The following is a 14,543-nucleotide window of genomic DNA, read 5'->3' as shown; positions in this document are numbered from 1 at the left end:
TTTTGACTAACTCACAATGCTGTTTTGATCACCATCCTTTCAGTTCTTCAAGTATAGTAACTAATTTAATTGTAAAGTGAACTCACCTTCCATGCCAGTTGCTGGTCGTTGGGCTGGTGGCTGAGCTTCATGGGGAAGGGCCCGTAGCGGGTGCCCCGCTGGAGCGGCGTCTTGGCGTAGACGCCGCCGCTATCACGGATCTCCAGATCACAGTCCAAGTCGCGCCTCCGCGCCCACTCTTGCAGGATGTGCTCCGCCTGGGCACGGTCCTTGAAGTAGGCATCCATGCCGTCGGCGGCGGGTGATTGGGGTTGGGCTTCCAGGGACAGAGGCAACGTGGGAGGCGGTGGCTGGTGCTGGAGATGATTGGGGTGATGCAGGAGCTCCGGATCCAGAGCCCGCCTCGTCGGTGATCCTTCCACAGGATCCGGTTGCGGCAAGCGATGGCGGGCGGCGAATGAATCCTCAAGTGGCTCGGGCAGCGGATTGAAGGCCTGACCCCTGGCACTCAGGTCCAGGTGATGGTGGTGATGATGGTGACGCACAACACTCGCACTTGGATCGAAGTCGTCGCCGCTGGAGCCTGAAGCGAATCGTAAAGAATAAGACACACCGATTAGAAATGACTTTTCCGACCGCCGGCTAGCAAGCACTCAAAGCACTAATCCTAATCAGTTGTTGGCTGTCATGTCACTCCCAAAATAAAATAGATAAAGCCGACTCCTCAAGCGAGAGATGACAATCGTCGCCCGGTTCCATTTAAAGGTATCTCCGGGTGATTTTGCAATGCACCGACAGCTTGTGGCTCCTATCTCCCCTTCAAGACAGGTGTCTGTGGTCTCTACCCTTCCGGCAGACAGGGCATATCTGTTACCTCGTATGTGTTTCTGAATTGCCCGAGCAGGCTGTGCAAACAAAATCTGGATCAATATCGACGGGAAAATATTTAAACTATTTTGTTGACACAACAATTTGAATGAATAGCTTTGATTCGTAATCACTTTTAATTGATGTGAGTGGACGGGCGTCTGCCGATTGAATAGATAGAAAGACAGGACTAGGGCAGTTAAAAAGATAATTCACAGACAGTTAAGTCGAGGGTAAAAAGATTCTATTATTGCTGGCTTTTAAGGAAGGTATTTGAAGTAAATATTAAGCAATCCCAAGTTAGCAAAACACAAAAGCATATCATTTATATTTGGCTTAAGAGAATATCACAGAAATAATATTTATAAAATAAGTACGTTAAAACACTCTCTTTTATCAAGAAATTTTACTAATAATTAAAATATGTGCAAGGACAAAACTAATATTATGAAAAACCATAATTATTTATTATAGATGATGATGTAAGAGTCATAGCTATATAAAAAAGTGCATTCCCTAGTTGTCACTTAAAAAAAAACCCCCACTTCTTTGAGATATAGATAATCGGTGGGCTCGGAACATAAGTATACACGCACAAATTACCCGACGATTATTGATATTTGCCCAACTACTAGTTGTTGTTTGCTGTTTGCTGTTTGGTTTCTTGTCTTGTCCATCCGCCTTGTTCGAACACTTGAAACTAAATCGTAATTTGAGCTGTTAGACAAAATATGACAGCGCTTCCAGAGATAACGAGTACCAGCGGTACGAATGGTAACAGTAACAGTAACATTACCCCCGAACCAGATAAGTATCGGCCATATAAATAGACCGCAAAACAGGCGCAAACAATGGGCCGCAATGGTCAAACAAATATTGCGTTTAGAGTGTAGAGTGTAGTGTTCGAGTTCCTAGACCCGAACAACCTGCTGCATTTCGCACATCCTGCGGCACACTCTATTTGCACAGCATCCCGAGACTTCGATCTCGAACCCCGACGGCTTCACACCATTTAGCGAAATCTTTTTGAAGTGGCCTACACTTCAAAGACCGCCCTCGGCTCTATTTGACAACCCGATTGTTAATCACTCCAGTTTTCTTTAGTTTTCGCTTTTACTCAAGCGCAAGTGTTTTTCTTGTTAGTTGGAGGGTACTTCGGGACCTTCGGCTAATTTGTTTTTTAGGTAATCACATTTGGGACTGGCCTGCTGATAAAACTGCCCATAAATGGCTGATTGCCTTTGTTTGGGGGGCTTGATAAGTGGGAATCGATTTTAATGGGCTTACTTAGGGCTTACTCGTGTTTGAGTTGGGCCATTAAAAGTTTGCTTCTAAGTTTATGAACGAAACTAGATTAAAAGATGTTTTTGGTTGACTTAGGAGACAGAGTTCTCAAGAGAATGGTTTTGACTAATTTAAAATGCACTTGCATTTTTATTACTGGCTGATGTTTAGCTAAGATTTAGTTTATTTAAAGGTGGGGTGGAGTTCTTAGAGATGAAAATAATTGTATAAGATTCAAATATTTTGCATAGTTAAGAATATCTCGTAGTTAGCTTAAAACTTCAAGAAAAGAAGCTTGTTTTTGATGACTATGGTAAGTTCCGCTTAAGCTTGAAGATATTTTATATTTAACTTTCAAGGAAAGTTACAAATGCTTTAGGACAAATAAAATTTATAGTACTTAAACAAATAAACTTTTTAAATTTAGTAATTTGCAAATGTTGGTCGTTGTCGATAGCTTTGTGGTTTTTTTTTTATGTATATAATAGATATGAAAGACTTTCATCAGACTTTAAAAATCCTATTCAATCCAAGGTAAAGCCAGATTTATATCTGTTTTAATTGTTTTAAACACTTGATGGGTTAACTTTTGGTACACAGTTCTTCTCACTGATGTTTTATTGTTGAAACACAATCGAGTGACTAAAGAATGGATTGGCTCAAGCTGATTCACTTGGCTTCCTTCTAAGTTAGTCCCATTGTAAACCATTTTCAATGCAACTGATTTAGTTCAGGGAACTACGATTCCCTGTAAGTCACGGCGCGAGATACCGATTTTGTTTATATTCACGGCGTGGAACCAACCTGATATGACAAATCGATCGAATAGCATGATTCCGCTTTCAAACGTTACTTGTAATTATCACAATAAACAGATCGGTTGTAAATGTGTGTATATAGATTTTCATAACACGCGACGCGACATTTTTAGTGGCCTAACGTGGGCTAACACTGCGTATGCTCGATGTCGCTTTTGGTATAGTCCGATTCTTGCGATTTAAACGGCTAACTGATGGGTTGGTCGTCTCTATCTGCCGGTTGTCTTCGCAAGACTGCTGCGATAGCGCAAAAAAATATGAAGAACAAAATTGTGTGTGGCAGCGACGTCGACGTCGACAGCGACCGAGAATGAAAATGAGAATTTGAGAATGCAACAGCGGCGGCGGCGGCGGCGAGGCGAGTGTGATTTTCCAATTCCGATTGCCAGCACGCTCAGCAACGAACTGAATTGTCTGGAGGCGATGAGGATTCTTGGATTCTCGGATTGCCGGATTGCTGGGTTCTCTGATTCTGAATGGGAATTTTTCGGGCGGCTGGTTGGCTGCCCATTCGCCATGGTGGTTGTTTCCGCTCCTCTCTGCCAGCCACTGAAAAAAAAAAGCAAGCAAGCAAGCACTGAAAACCATACTCATCTCCCAAAAGATCGCCCTGATGTCCTGGCTATCTTCCCAAACCCAAAAAGTCTAGGGGATGAAATCGGAGAGCAGAATAACCGCACTGAGAGCACACGACAACAGCCTCTCTGGGTATCTTTCAGTGCGTTCATATGTATCTCCATCCTGCGCTCACTCTCTCTCGCTCGGGGATTCCGGGACTATGTTGTGCCTCTCTCTTTCGCGGCGAGAACACCTCTCTTTCTCGCCCCTTGAAATCTGTGTCAGTTCGCATTCATTATTATTATCTGAAACTTGGTGATTCTGATTCGAATCCTTAGTGCCAGTGGCCACAGAAAGGATAACAGAGGGAGATGGCCAACGAGACAGGGATAGAGAGTGTGAGTGTGAGTGCGGGTGCGGATGCGAGTGCAAGAGAGATGCCCTTATTTACCCCTCGATTTTTCCTATCAGAATGCGGCTATGTATCTTTGAGATACACAGACAGCCAGCTCGAGTTGAGGGAGGAGTCAGGATAATAGGGCGGGCACATCTTCGCATTCATTATGCACTCGTCTATATATAGACTCGACTTTATGTATAAATGGTATATCTATATACCGAAGTGGAGATATGGATACAGAGGCAGCAACAGATACAGATACAGATGCAGCTGCAGATACAGATACATTTACAGCACCAGATACAGATACAGATACAGATGCTGTGTGCTGCTCTCTTTTTCTGGCTGCTGGTAGTGCCTCTGTCTCTGTTGCGCTCTTGTGTTTGTTTGTTTGCGGTTGGCCCAGACACCACCCACTGCTCCCCCACCTGCTCACTGATTTTCCAGCCCCCCACCACCTTTGTTTTACACCGCCCCCTGGGGCAGACAAAGTGGCAAGTTGCCTGGCTTGCGGTTGCCATATCCTTAGCATCCATTTCGATTTGGATTTGGGTTTTGGCTTGGGCATTGTGGCTTTCGTTTGGTTTTACCTCAAAACCCCCCTCCCTCACCCACTGATTTTTCGCCCTAAATCAACCTGCGTCTGTTCCAAAGCGTGCGCAATAAGCACACATTAGGCTAATGGCTGTGTGTGTGTGGGTGTAGTCTGCCCACCCATTCATATATATGTTTGTGCCCTTTCTGTATCTGTGTGGGTTTATGGCTTCCTGCCAACTGTATGTGTTTGTGTGTGTGTGTTGGCCGGACAGAGAAAACTCACGGCTATAATTGAAAGCGACGACGACTTTTAGCCTGCGGCTGAAAAGGCAAAGTGTGCCGGGCTGATTTCCTCGCCTTTCCCCACAGTTTTCCCCTCGCTTTTCCTCTTGGTTGCTCTTTTTCCCTGTTCAAACAACAACAATCCTGGGCTCTTTTTTCTTTTTTTGGGGGAGATGGGGGTGACAAGTACATGGGCTTTTTGGTCTTTTGTTTGCAACTTAATTTTGTATCTGTCGTTAAACTTTTTTCGTGTTTCGGTGGGTAAAGGGAATTTTGTTGGACTTTGGCTTAGATTAAGAGAAGGTGGTGGTAAATTATGGTGATGAGTGGATGTAGATGACTGGCTATTAAGTGGAGCTTTTAAAGGGAACTTGGGAAACTAGCTATTAAAACCTATTTAATGAGGCATTTGATATTTGGCTGTTCCTAGTCATTATCATAAACTGGGTAATGATATGTAATCAATTGTTCTTTCTTGCATCAAGTAACAATTTTACTAACTCCCGGATAGTTGCTATCACAAAAACAAACGAATTGAATAATTTGTAACTTAGTCAATTTTTATTTCAAATATATGATTTATTTAAAGTTGAAATACCTTTATTTATTTCTGTAAAGGCAGCGAATAATTATTAATTTATCAAATGCAAGAATTTATCTTTTCCTTTGAAAGCCAGCACGCGTCAAAATCATGTCACATTATCAGAACATTTTATGTTCGTTCTATATAAAGTACGAATTATTTTATATTACGACATGTTATTATAATTGCTTGTAAATAGATACGTTTATCTTACGATTTTCTTTCCTAAACAGATATAGAAAATATATCCGAAAGTAATATAAATAACTTAAAAAAAATGTACAAATACTGATAATAGTGTCAAAACGGAATTTTTACTTCCTAATAACATTCCCGCGTGTTTCCTGCGCAACAAAAAATATACAAGATCGTTGAGATATGTATTTTCTGGAAACCTCGCATGTGTCACTTCATTGTGATTGGGTCGTAAATTCCTTCACTTGTTATTTATTTGCATGAACACTTGAGGGAACCAAATCTTGGGCTCCGAATTTTGCAGCGAAGAGGTGCTGGGAAGGGCGCCCATAAAATACACAAATTCCTATCTGTATTCGTGTATCAGTATCTGTTTGCGTTTGTCAAACAGCAGCACTCAATTAGGACCTCACAACATACGGGTGAAATATTGGTGGAATGTCATCGGCCAAAAAGGGGCGCTTAGGGGTTGAAAGGGTCTGACTTTCAGACTGTGACTCCACTGCTAATAGCGTTAAATTAAAACAACATAATCGACAACGAGTCACCCCTTCCCCGCCGCTGTCACATAATTCAACACACACGAAGACCCGAAAGATACAAAAAGGATGTGTCTTTATTTGCATTTCGCTCTGGTTTCGTTTGCTTTACTTTGTCGGCGGCTTGTTCCGCATATGATAGCCCATAATTCATTAGCCAACACGCCTCGGAAAAAAGTCAATAATTTTTAGAGGGGCGTAGCCCTAAGCCATGCATAATCAGGTCAGAACAGACAATCCACTGACAGTCAGTGAAAGGTGATAAAATTTCAATTAAAGGATTGCAGTTCATTGTGGTGGAAGGGAAAAAATTATATTTATGGTTTATGCCTTCTTTAACAGATTGAATAAATAAAAGGAATACCCAAAAATATAACTGAGCGAGGAAAATGGCAATCGTAAATAATAATTGAGTTGGTACATGGGAGATTTAAAAATTCACAACCGCTCTTCAATGAAAAAGAAAACAATTTGGCTGTAAAAAAAACGTGGTCATTTAAATGACAAATTATTTAGTTCTTTTTTTTTTAACAAAGCAGTGCCTATCTAAAAAAACCCGTTTAATTCCAGCTGAAATTTAAATTTTAACGCGCCAAAAAACGCTTTTGAGATCGGCTGCATGTCCCGAGGCTAGGACACTTCCTTTCTGGCAAAAAGGACTCCATGTGAGTTCCATTCAGAGTCAGTGACTCCGGCTTGTCTCTGTGGAAGTTCTGTCGGCTGTAATTAACTCAGCTGGATGGCTGATCTTTGACTCTAACTGTCTGCGCCAGGACAAAGGACTTGCCCCGGCTGTTGTGAATGGCTTTTACAAGCTGCGGAGTGCAGGGAAATAAAGTTCTTGAAGGAATCAAAAGTCGTCTCGGTCCACATATCGCTGCCATTGTTCGGGTCTCGAGTGGCGGACCGAGTGTGTAGGAATGCCCTTCTTTTGGCATAACACAACCTATGAGTGCTCCTGACATGCATGTGGTACTTAAACAAATGCGGACAGATTAGTAGTTCAATTGCAGAAAAATAATAAAGCAATTCAAAAGATTATGATTTACGTAAAACCAAGATTGAATAAAAAGATATTGCTTCAATTAAATATGTCAATAAGTGAAAAAAAAAAAAAAATATAAAATCGACTAATTTTAATAAAAATACTTTTAAAGATTTTTTTTAAGTCGTCAATTACATTTTCCATCTATACAAAAATTCAACTAAGAAAACGAAAAAATGGAGCATGTACAATTTCTATTAAAGAAAAATGTAAATGATAAATTATAAAACCGTGAACAATCTATTTATTACTGCTATTAAAAGAGCTGAAATACATATATTAAAAATCTACACTATATTTCAGATTATTTAAAACTATATTTATTTAGTTTTCTTGAGATATCCTTTAGAAATGATATTCATGATATTTTACCCTCAACTGTTTGAATTTGTATATCAACCTCTGCTGCTGATCTTGTAAGCCTGGCAACTTCAATTGTGTGTGTGTCTCATTGACAGGCCAGGACTCACTGCGATTGCCTTAGCGATTTCCGTTCCGTTGCCGATTTCGATGCCGATTCTGATTGCCATTGCTATTGCTATTGCTATTGCGAGGACTGCTGTTCCATTGTTCTGCATTCGAGGCGGAGCGGAAGTCGCTCTTCTCTGCCGAAAAAAGGACCCCAAGGAAAAAGTGAAGCAGGGCAAGTTCTCAAGTCAAAATCCGCGAGACAGACGACGACCGGGGTCAGGACTATAATTATGGCAAGGTCAAACCGTTAGGAGTGCCGTTGAGGATCGTTGAGGATCTCGTTGAAGAAGAGAAGGAGAGGGAGAAGGAGGAGGAGGAGGAGGCGTGAACCCAGAGATCGTAACTTAATACGAGCCAAAGCTGCAAACTCCGATTCCGAATGAGATTCAAACCCATCCTCGCAGCACGCGCCCTCAAATCGAGTTTGCCCAAGTGCAATTTGCAATGTGCAACGGAAATGCCAGCAGAACGAAGGAGCTGATACCCTCTGCTTCCTGTCTTGGCACACTTTCCACCAAAAATCACATCTGCCAGGATCTTCAACTGCAGGGTTGATTCCTCAGAGATCAGACACTCTGGTCTGTGACCTCAAAAGATGCACAATTAATTGATAAAATGTCACTCACATGTAACCCTTTTCTAAGGGATTTTCTTCGGGATTTTCTTTGGTTTTTCGCAAGAGTTTTCTTTAATTAAAATTTTTGCACTACACTTTTTAATTAGCGTGAGAATATCACGTATATTTATTCGGGATTCTGCAGTTTCCTTTCATTTATCAGACGAACTCGAGGGCTGTCATTTTCCATTTTGCCGACGCTTCGCAATCTCGCGCACCGCGGACCAGCCTTAAATTGTCACAAACCAAGTCCGAAGCTGGCCGCTCGACAATTGATTGCCCTACTCGGCAGTTGGCGCTAAACAAACAAATTCAGAGAACTCTGGAGAGAAACGGGGAAAGAGCGCAAGCTGTTGACAACCCGTTAAAAATAGAGGAAAAACGACAAGTGAATCTGAGAAACGACCTCCAAAAAGCAGCAGAACCTTTTTGATATAAGTACTTTATAAGCTTCGTGCCGGAGGATCGTTTGCGATCGTGCAGCCGACAAATGTGGGACCGACCGAACACTTGCTCGAAAAATTATTATACTCGCTCGTGTAGTTAGTATCTGTGATGGCACGATCCACATGGAAGTGTGTACTATGCACCCCGCGACTGATATCTGGAGCCAATTTACTATCTATTCTATAACTTGAAAATTATTTATGGAAGAGGAAAACAGGCGAAAAAGAATCGGCACTGCGAGAAAAATGGGAGCGGAAAGAATCTAGTTAGTCATAGTTAGTTGTTAGCCAGCTCGGATATATGAATGAATGAAAGGCAATCGAAGCGATAGTCCCCTATCTTTATAGCTGTCTATCAAAACTATCATAAACTTGATTATTACTTAACTACAATGGCATAAATATGATCTAAGCCTAATTGAACTTTGACGGAATGCACTATAAATAACAAAAGAGGTGAAAAATTGGGGTAATAAGAAAATTGCCAAAGCTTATACTATTTTTGTTTAGAAAAACTATACTCTTTTTTAATAGAAAAACATTCAAACAGTCAATATTACCAGCAACATAATTTTTTGGAACATGCACAGTAAAATGTTTAAGGTAAACATTTTTATAATCTTAGGTTTTGGTTTTGGTTTCTCTAAATTCTAATTTGTCAGTACTATTTTAAGAACTCCCTGCGCATAAAGATATTATACTACCCTTTCTCAAAAAATAACCCATATTTATTTAATAAAACATCGCTAACTCCCGCATATCGGAACTATCTTCAGTGACCACAGACGGGTATTCCATACCAAAACATAAACAAAGTTCTGGGAGAAGGTCTCCGCTCATAAACAATAGAACAGTGACAAGATACTGACAGTTACGCCGATAAAACCAAGCCCGCTCATATACCATACCCACATGCCCGGTGGAATAGGGGGTCCGATTCCCATACACACTCCACTTTGTTTCCGTATAATTCGACATCTAAATAAACGATCTCTTGGCACAGTCCAGTTCTATTTATCTGCAACAGAAGCCTTGACGTAATGTCGTAAACAAAAGACAATGTGACTAGGTCGCTCAGATTAACTGGGTAATGGGGAAAAAACCCTCTATAATAGGGAATGAATAATAGTAGGAGGTGATGAACTATTTGTAATTTATAACTAGTGTCGTTTGATTAATTGGTAACATAGTTTATGGAATTATCATTTTAAGAGAAAATGAGTTGAGAATATTGTAACCCTCTGTTGGGTATTTCATAGTAAACTACGCCTCAGTTAAAACCCCTTGTCTTAAGCCATATAACGTATACGCAGGGTCTGCCCAGAGCTATCATTGCCCGTTTCTATCTAGACAACATGGTTGGATTGTGTGCAATCGAAGCGACAAAAAAACACTTTTGCTTTCGGACAGTAAAACGTCGAACTCGGCTGAGTCCGAAACCGAATCGAATCGTAGGAAATTGAAACGAGCAAATAAATGTCAAAAGTGTGTATTCGGTAATAAATTGTCGAAATTGGAAGAATAATTCGGGTGTTGTAAATCCATAAAAATATCAGGTGCGATGCATGCGCCGTATCCCCAGCCCCACTCCCCCTCCCCCGCTCCTTAACCCTCTGGCCCACTCTCGATGATATTTTTCGTTCTTCTGCGATGAAGCAACGCAATCCAAAAAAAAAAAACTATAGAAGCGTTGAAGGAGAAGCAAGTACGCACAAGTGCACCATAAAACGTAGTGAGACGTGCGCTCTGATAGATGATATCATCAGGAAATACAAACATAGATTCTCTCTTTTTGTAGATCGATTTCCATGTGTGCTTAACCCATATTTACTTAGAATTAGGAAGGGGTAGTTGTCGATTTAATTTTAAAACACCTTCAAAATTTGCTAAAACAAGAACAACATGTGCCTTATTCATAAGTGTATAACAAAAAATAGAAAATATAATCTAATATAAATTTATTTCCTATTTATATTTATTGGTAAATGCACAAGTTTAAAAAATGTTAGGTTTCTGAATCCAAACCTATCGTAATTCTTAAAACAATTTCTTACTTTTGTTAGTAAGTCGAGTATTGGCCAAAACAAGGGTTAATCCTCAAGCAGAGAGACATTTGCAACTCACTCAGTCAAAAGATGAAAGCAAAAGTCAAGTAGCGCTGATGGAACTTCATAAATTACTGCTTTATAGAGTATCCAATAGCACGGGCCATAAAGTGGGGCCCACTGATAACCCAGTGCTGGGTACACCACCACCAGCCGCATAATCTTGATCCCAATGCTTATCTGGCGTTTATCTCTGGCTCCGCGAAAGAACTTTTGGGACGGTGGAAACTTTGTCTACTGCAAATTGTATCTAGCACCGGCGATCTGACCAAGTTTACACCCGAATTTAAGACGCCCAATTCGAGTCTCCTCCCATTATCTGCCCACGAGCCGTAAATTCTTCGAGTGCGACACTTTTATTTTGATGTATTTACGACGCCTTAATGTGTTGAGAAAGAACCCACAGTACAAGTGATTGGTGTTTGACTCTTCCATTATCAGGCGACACCGAATGTTATGTTTTATGATCCTATATATAGCCGTTTCTTGCCTAATTGAATGATATGATAGCAGGTTTTAGAAAATATTTTAATAGCTCTTAATACAATCGATTCACAGGTCATAAAAGTGCTGATACTCGAGTCCGATAACGATTTTACCATCGACCAGAGTCGACCAAAACTGACTGAGTAGCCGATCGTGATGGAAACAGTGAAGATGGTGGTGATAATGATATGATGATGGTCACGATTGCCAGGAACTTCTGGCTATCGCTCAGAGATTAGCATTCTTTTTTATTTGGTGGTTTTTGGCAAGTGGTTATAGGGAAACTCGTGTTAGATAGTGATTTTAAGGGGGTAGTGGTTCTTTCGAGAGGAAGAATATAATAAAAACAATATTTGCTAGCCTATTCAAGGTAGACGTAATTAACTTGCTTAAAATTAAAGACTGAGCTAAACTAATTTGTATGCTCAATGTTTTCAACTATTTCTCATACATATGCTTTTTTTCCTGCTTTATATCGGGGTCCCGATATTCTTTCAAAATTTGTAGATTTCCATTCAATTATTCCTGACGTACTTCTGACATATTATTATCAACATATAAGTTTGAAACATAAGCGATATCTTGCATTTCCAAGAACTATCCAATCAATTCCGCCTGGCATAATTATGAGCTCAAACCAGAAAAGCTTTGATCCCCCCAGGAATTAAATCTTTCGACGAATATGCGTTGTTTGAATCACTTCTATTTTAAATACAACGAAACAACTACGATAGAGAACTGCATTAGGAAATCCGGCAAACTTTTGACGGGATTAAGTGTTCAGCAAAGCGTCATGAAATTATCCGATGATTCGTATAAACATGGGCTATTTGACTAATCTACACTGCGTACTTGAAATCTATTCTTTCTTTTACTTAAGAAAATTTATCAGCAGCATTGTTTAAAAAAACAAAAAAAAAAGAATTCTACAAGTTTTTAATGTTAGATAATGATAAAAACAACAGTAGCAGTCTCAGCTTAAGACTAATTCCTGTCTTCAAAACGTTCCCTTCATTTCTACTTAAACAAATTTAAAAAGAAATCGCTTTATCTGAGCACAAGAGGAAATAAAGACGGATAAAAAAAGAGTCATTTAAAAAAACGCAAAAATAAATCTTTCCTAATTGAAACAGATGTCGGGGATATATTTTGAGATAAATTAGAGGGCACGAGCAGAGCTACGTCTTATTCTGAGTCAAAATTCCCGCTTTATAAAAGATTGTGTCCCTGGGGAATGCCGTAACTGCACTCCTCACTTCTCTTCACTGATTATACGTTATTTTATGGCCCCTAAAGGGCTATGATATACTTGTATATTTTTCGAGTGTTGATATGATTATTCAACCGCATTATACGTTTCATATATGGGAAATCTCTGCTCTTTTATAAGATTATAATAATACCAATAACATTATTTTGTATTGAATTAAACCAATCAAATATGAAAAAATAAAAAATAATTAAATGCTAAAAATCCACGTCTATGAATATATAAAATATCATAAATATTAATTGTAATCTTTAAAATTTGTAGTTTTTCATAATGGGTCTCCTCGGGATAATTATGGTGAAATGCTTTTTTGTTGAACAAGTACTTCTTGTGAAAGCACAATTACTTATAAGCAGCACTTGTTTCAACTCAATAAATCAAATCGTTTTCAAATTTAAGTGTTTAAGTTAAGTTAATATATTTTTTGACCTTGGCTTAAACAACTTATTTAATTCTCAAACATCTTAACCTTTTCCCGTGAAACCAATTTGAAGAATCCTTCAGTTTAAAGTATATACTCACCCTGGTCGAATTTCCTTGCAATCGCTTTCGATCGCATTATAATCTCCAGCAGTGACGTCATTAATCTATACTATTTTGATATCCATGGCCAGAAGTTGAAGACTCAGGGGAAATGCTTTTAGCAATGCAGCCGAATATGGGCCACTGACATTGACATACTCCGCTATGCTCTTTCTCCCTCCTTTTTTCCCTGTTGCACTCACTCTTTCGCGGCCTTTTTTTAGTGGCAAGTTAAGCCAAGAAGTCGAAACAATTAGAAATCACTTTTGCAAATCAAGAACACAAGTTTTTCCGGGGTGGACAACCGACACAACTGCATTTGCATAAAATCTCGACGTAGCTTTGGGGTGGTGTTTATAAACTGTTATTAAGGCAGCAAAAATCTTTCCAATGTCTGCCTGTTTTTTATTTGTCCTTTTTTTCCCTATTTTTTATTGCACACGCGTCTCGAAAAGTCATGTGGGGTTGTAGGAAAATATAGAGAAAAACCCAAACAAAACCGACGGCAAAAAGAGGCGGTTGCTGTAGTGGTTCGAGTTTTGTTTTGGAAAATCAGTTTAAGGCACACACAGTTGGGAAATGCGAAATGCAAAATGCAAAATGCGAAAATGGAACTGGAGCTGGAACCGGTGGAACCTGGAGAGCAAAAACCACCTGAACACACCTGCCCCACAAAGCTCCTCGAAAGCGACTGACTGACGACGGAACTCGAGGCAGAAAACGGAGAACAGGAACGGAAAACTGAAAACAGAAATTACGCTGAGCGGAGCAGAGAACGCCGACTATTTCGTCTATGCGCTATAGTTTCTTTTTCCCCCAGCTTTTCCCCCCACCCTCACACACTCATTTGCTATTTTCCATACCTAAAAGGTATAAAAAAGTGGAGGAGAAAAAAGAAAACCCGCCAAGGCAAGGAAAAAAGGAGACTGACTACCGCGGCGGCAATTATGAAGGAACGGGTGGAGCTCCCGAAACTCAGTCGCACCACCAACCAACCAACCACACAGGCACGTGCTCGCCGTGGTAGTGGTGACTTCAGGTGATTTCTGGTCTTTCTGGCTCTTTTGCTACCTCGTTTCGAGTGTGTGAGTGCGGGCAGCCAAAGGACACTAACGACAGGGCACGAAAAACGCAACGTAATTCATGCAAATGAAGTCACGCAAGATTCCCCGCTCCGCGGCAGAAAGACAAGGTTCCCCGGTTCCCCAAATGAAACCTCGACGATTGCCCATCCAATGGGCTTTCACCTGGCCAAAGGGGAATGGGAGGTGGGTGGAACCCTCATTGGCTGTAATTTGGACATTGCTTCGGAGAATCATAAAGGCGATGATTCGTACTAAAGACATTTTATGGTCAGGTGACATATATAAGAAAACTAAACTACGTAGCATTAGGCGAAGCAAACAAATTAACAAAATTGAGTATTACAATTGCTTAAAATATCTTTAAATTTTTGAAACAATTTTTCAGGAAGTACTATTTCTAAAGGTATTTTTAATATATATAAGGCCCCTTTTGA

The 14,543-nt window shown here is 40.1% G+C and overlaps 1 protein-coding gene across 2 annotated transcripts in view; it reads right to left on the bottom strand.

Moving 5' to 3' along the window:
- LOC108138933 (transcription factor hamlet) overlaps positions 1-13,699 on the bottom strand; it is a 33,867-nt gene extending 20,168 nt beyond the window's left edge. Inside the window, exons 1-2 of one of the 2 annotated variants that reach the window (XM_017261506.2) lie at positions 13,025-13,699; positions 87-583 (exon numbers count right to left, since the gene is read on the bottom strand). In XM_017261506.2, the coding sequence (XP_017116995.2) occupies positions 87-583; positions 13,025-13,085 (558 nt within the window). In that variant the 5' untranslated portion in view covers positions 13,086-13,699. Of the gene's footprint in view, positions 1-86; positions 584-2,955; positions 3,492-13,024 lie in introns of those variants that run through there. The other variant, XM_041710380.1, reaches the window with a different exon arrangement.
- Between the last annotated feature and the right edge of the window lie 844 nt (positions 13,700-14,543).

Source organism: Drosophila elegans, unplaced genomic scaffold, assembly GCF_018152505.1.
Source record: "Drosophila elegans isolate 14027-0461.03 unplaced genomic scaffold, ASM1815250v1 contig_814, whole genome shotgun sequence".
Classification (NCBI taxonomy): domain Eukaryota; kingdom Metazoa; phylum Arthropoda; class Insecta; order Diptera; family Drosophilidae; genus Drosophila; species Drosophila elegans.
This window is presented reverse-complemented; position numbering and strand designations above follow the sequence as displayed.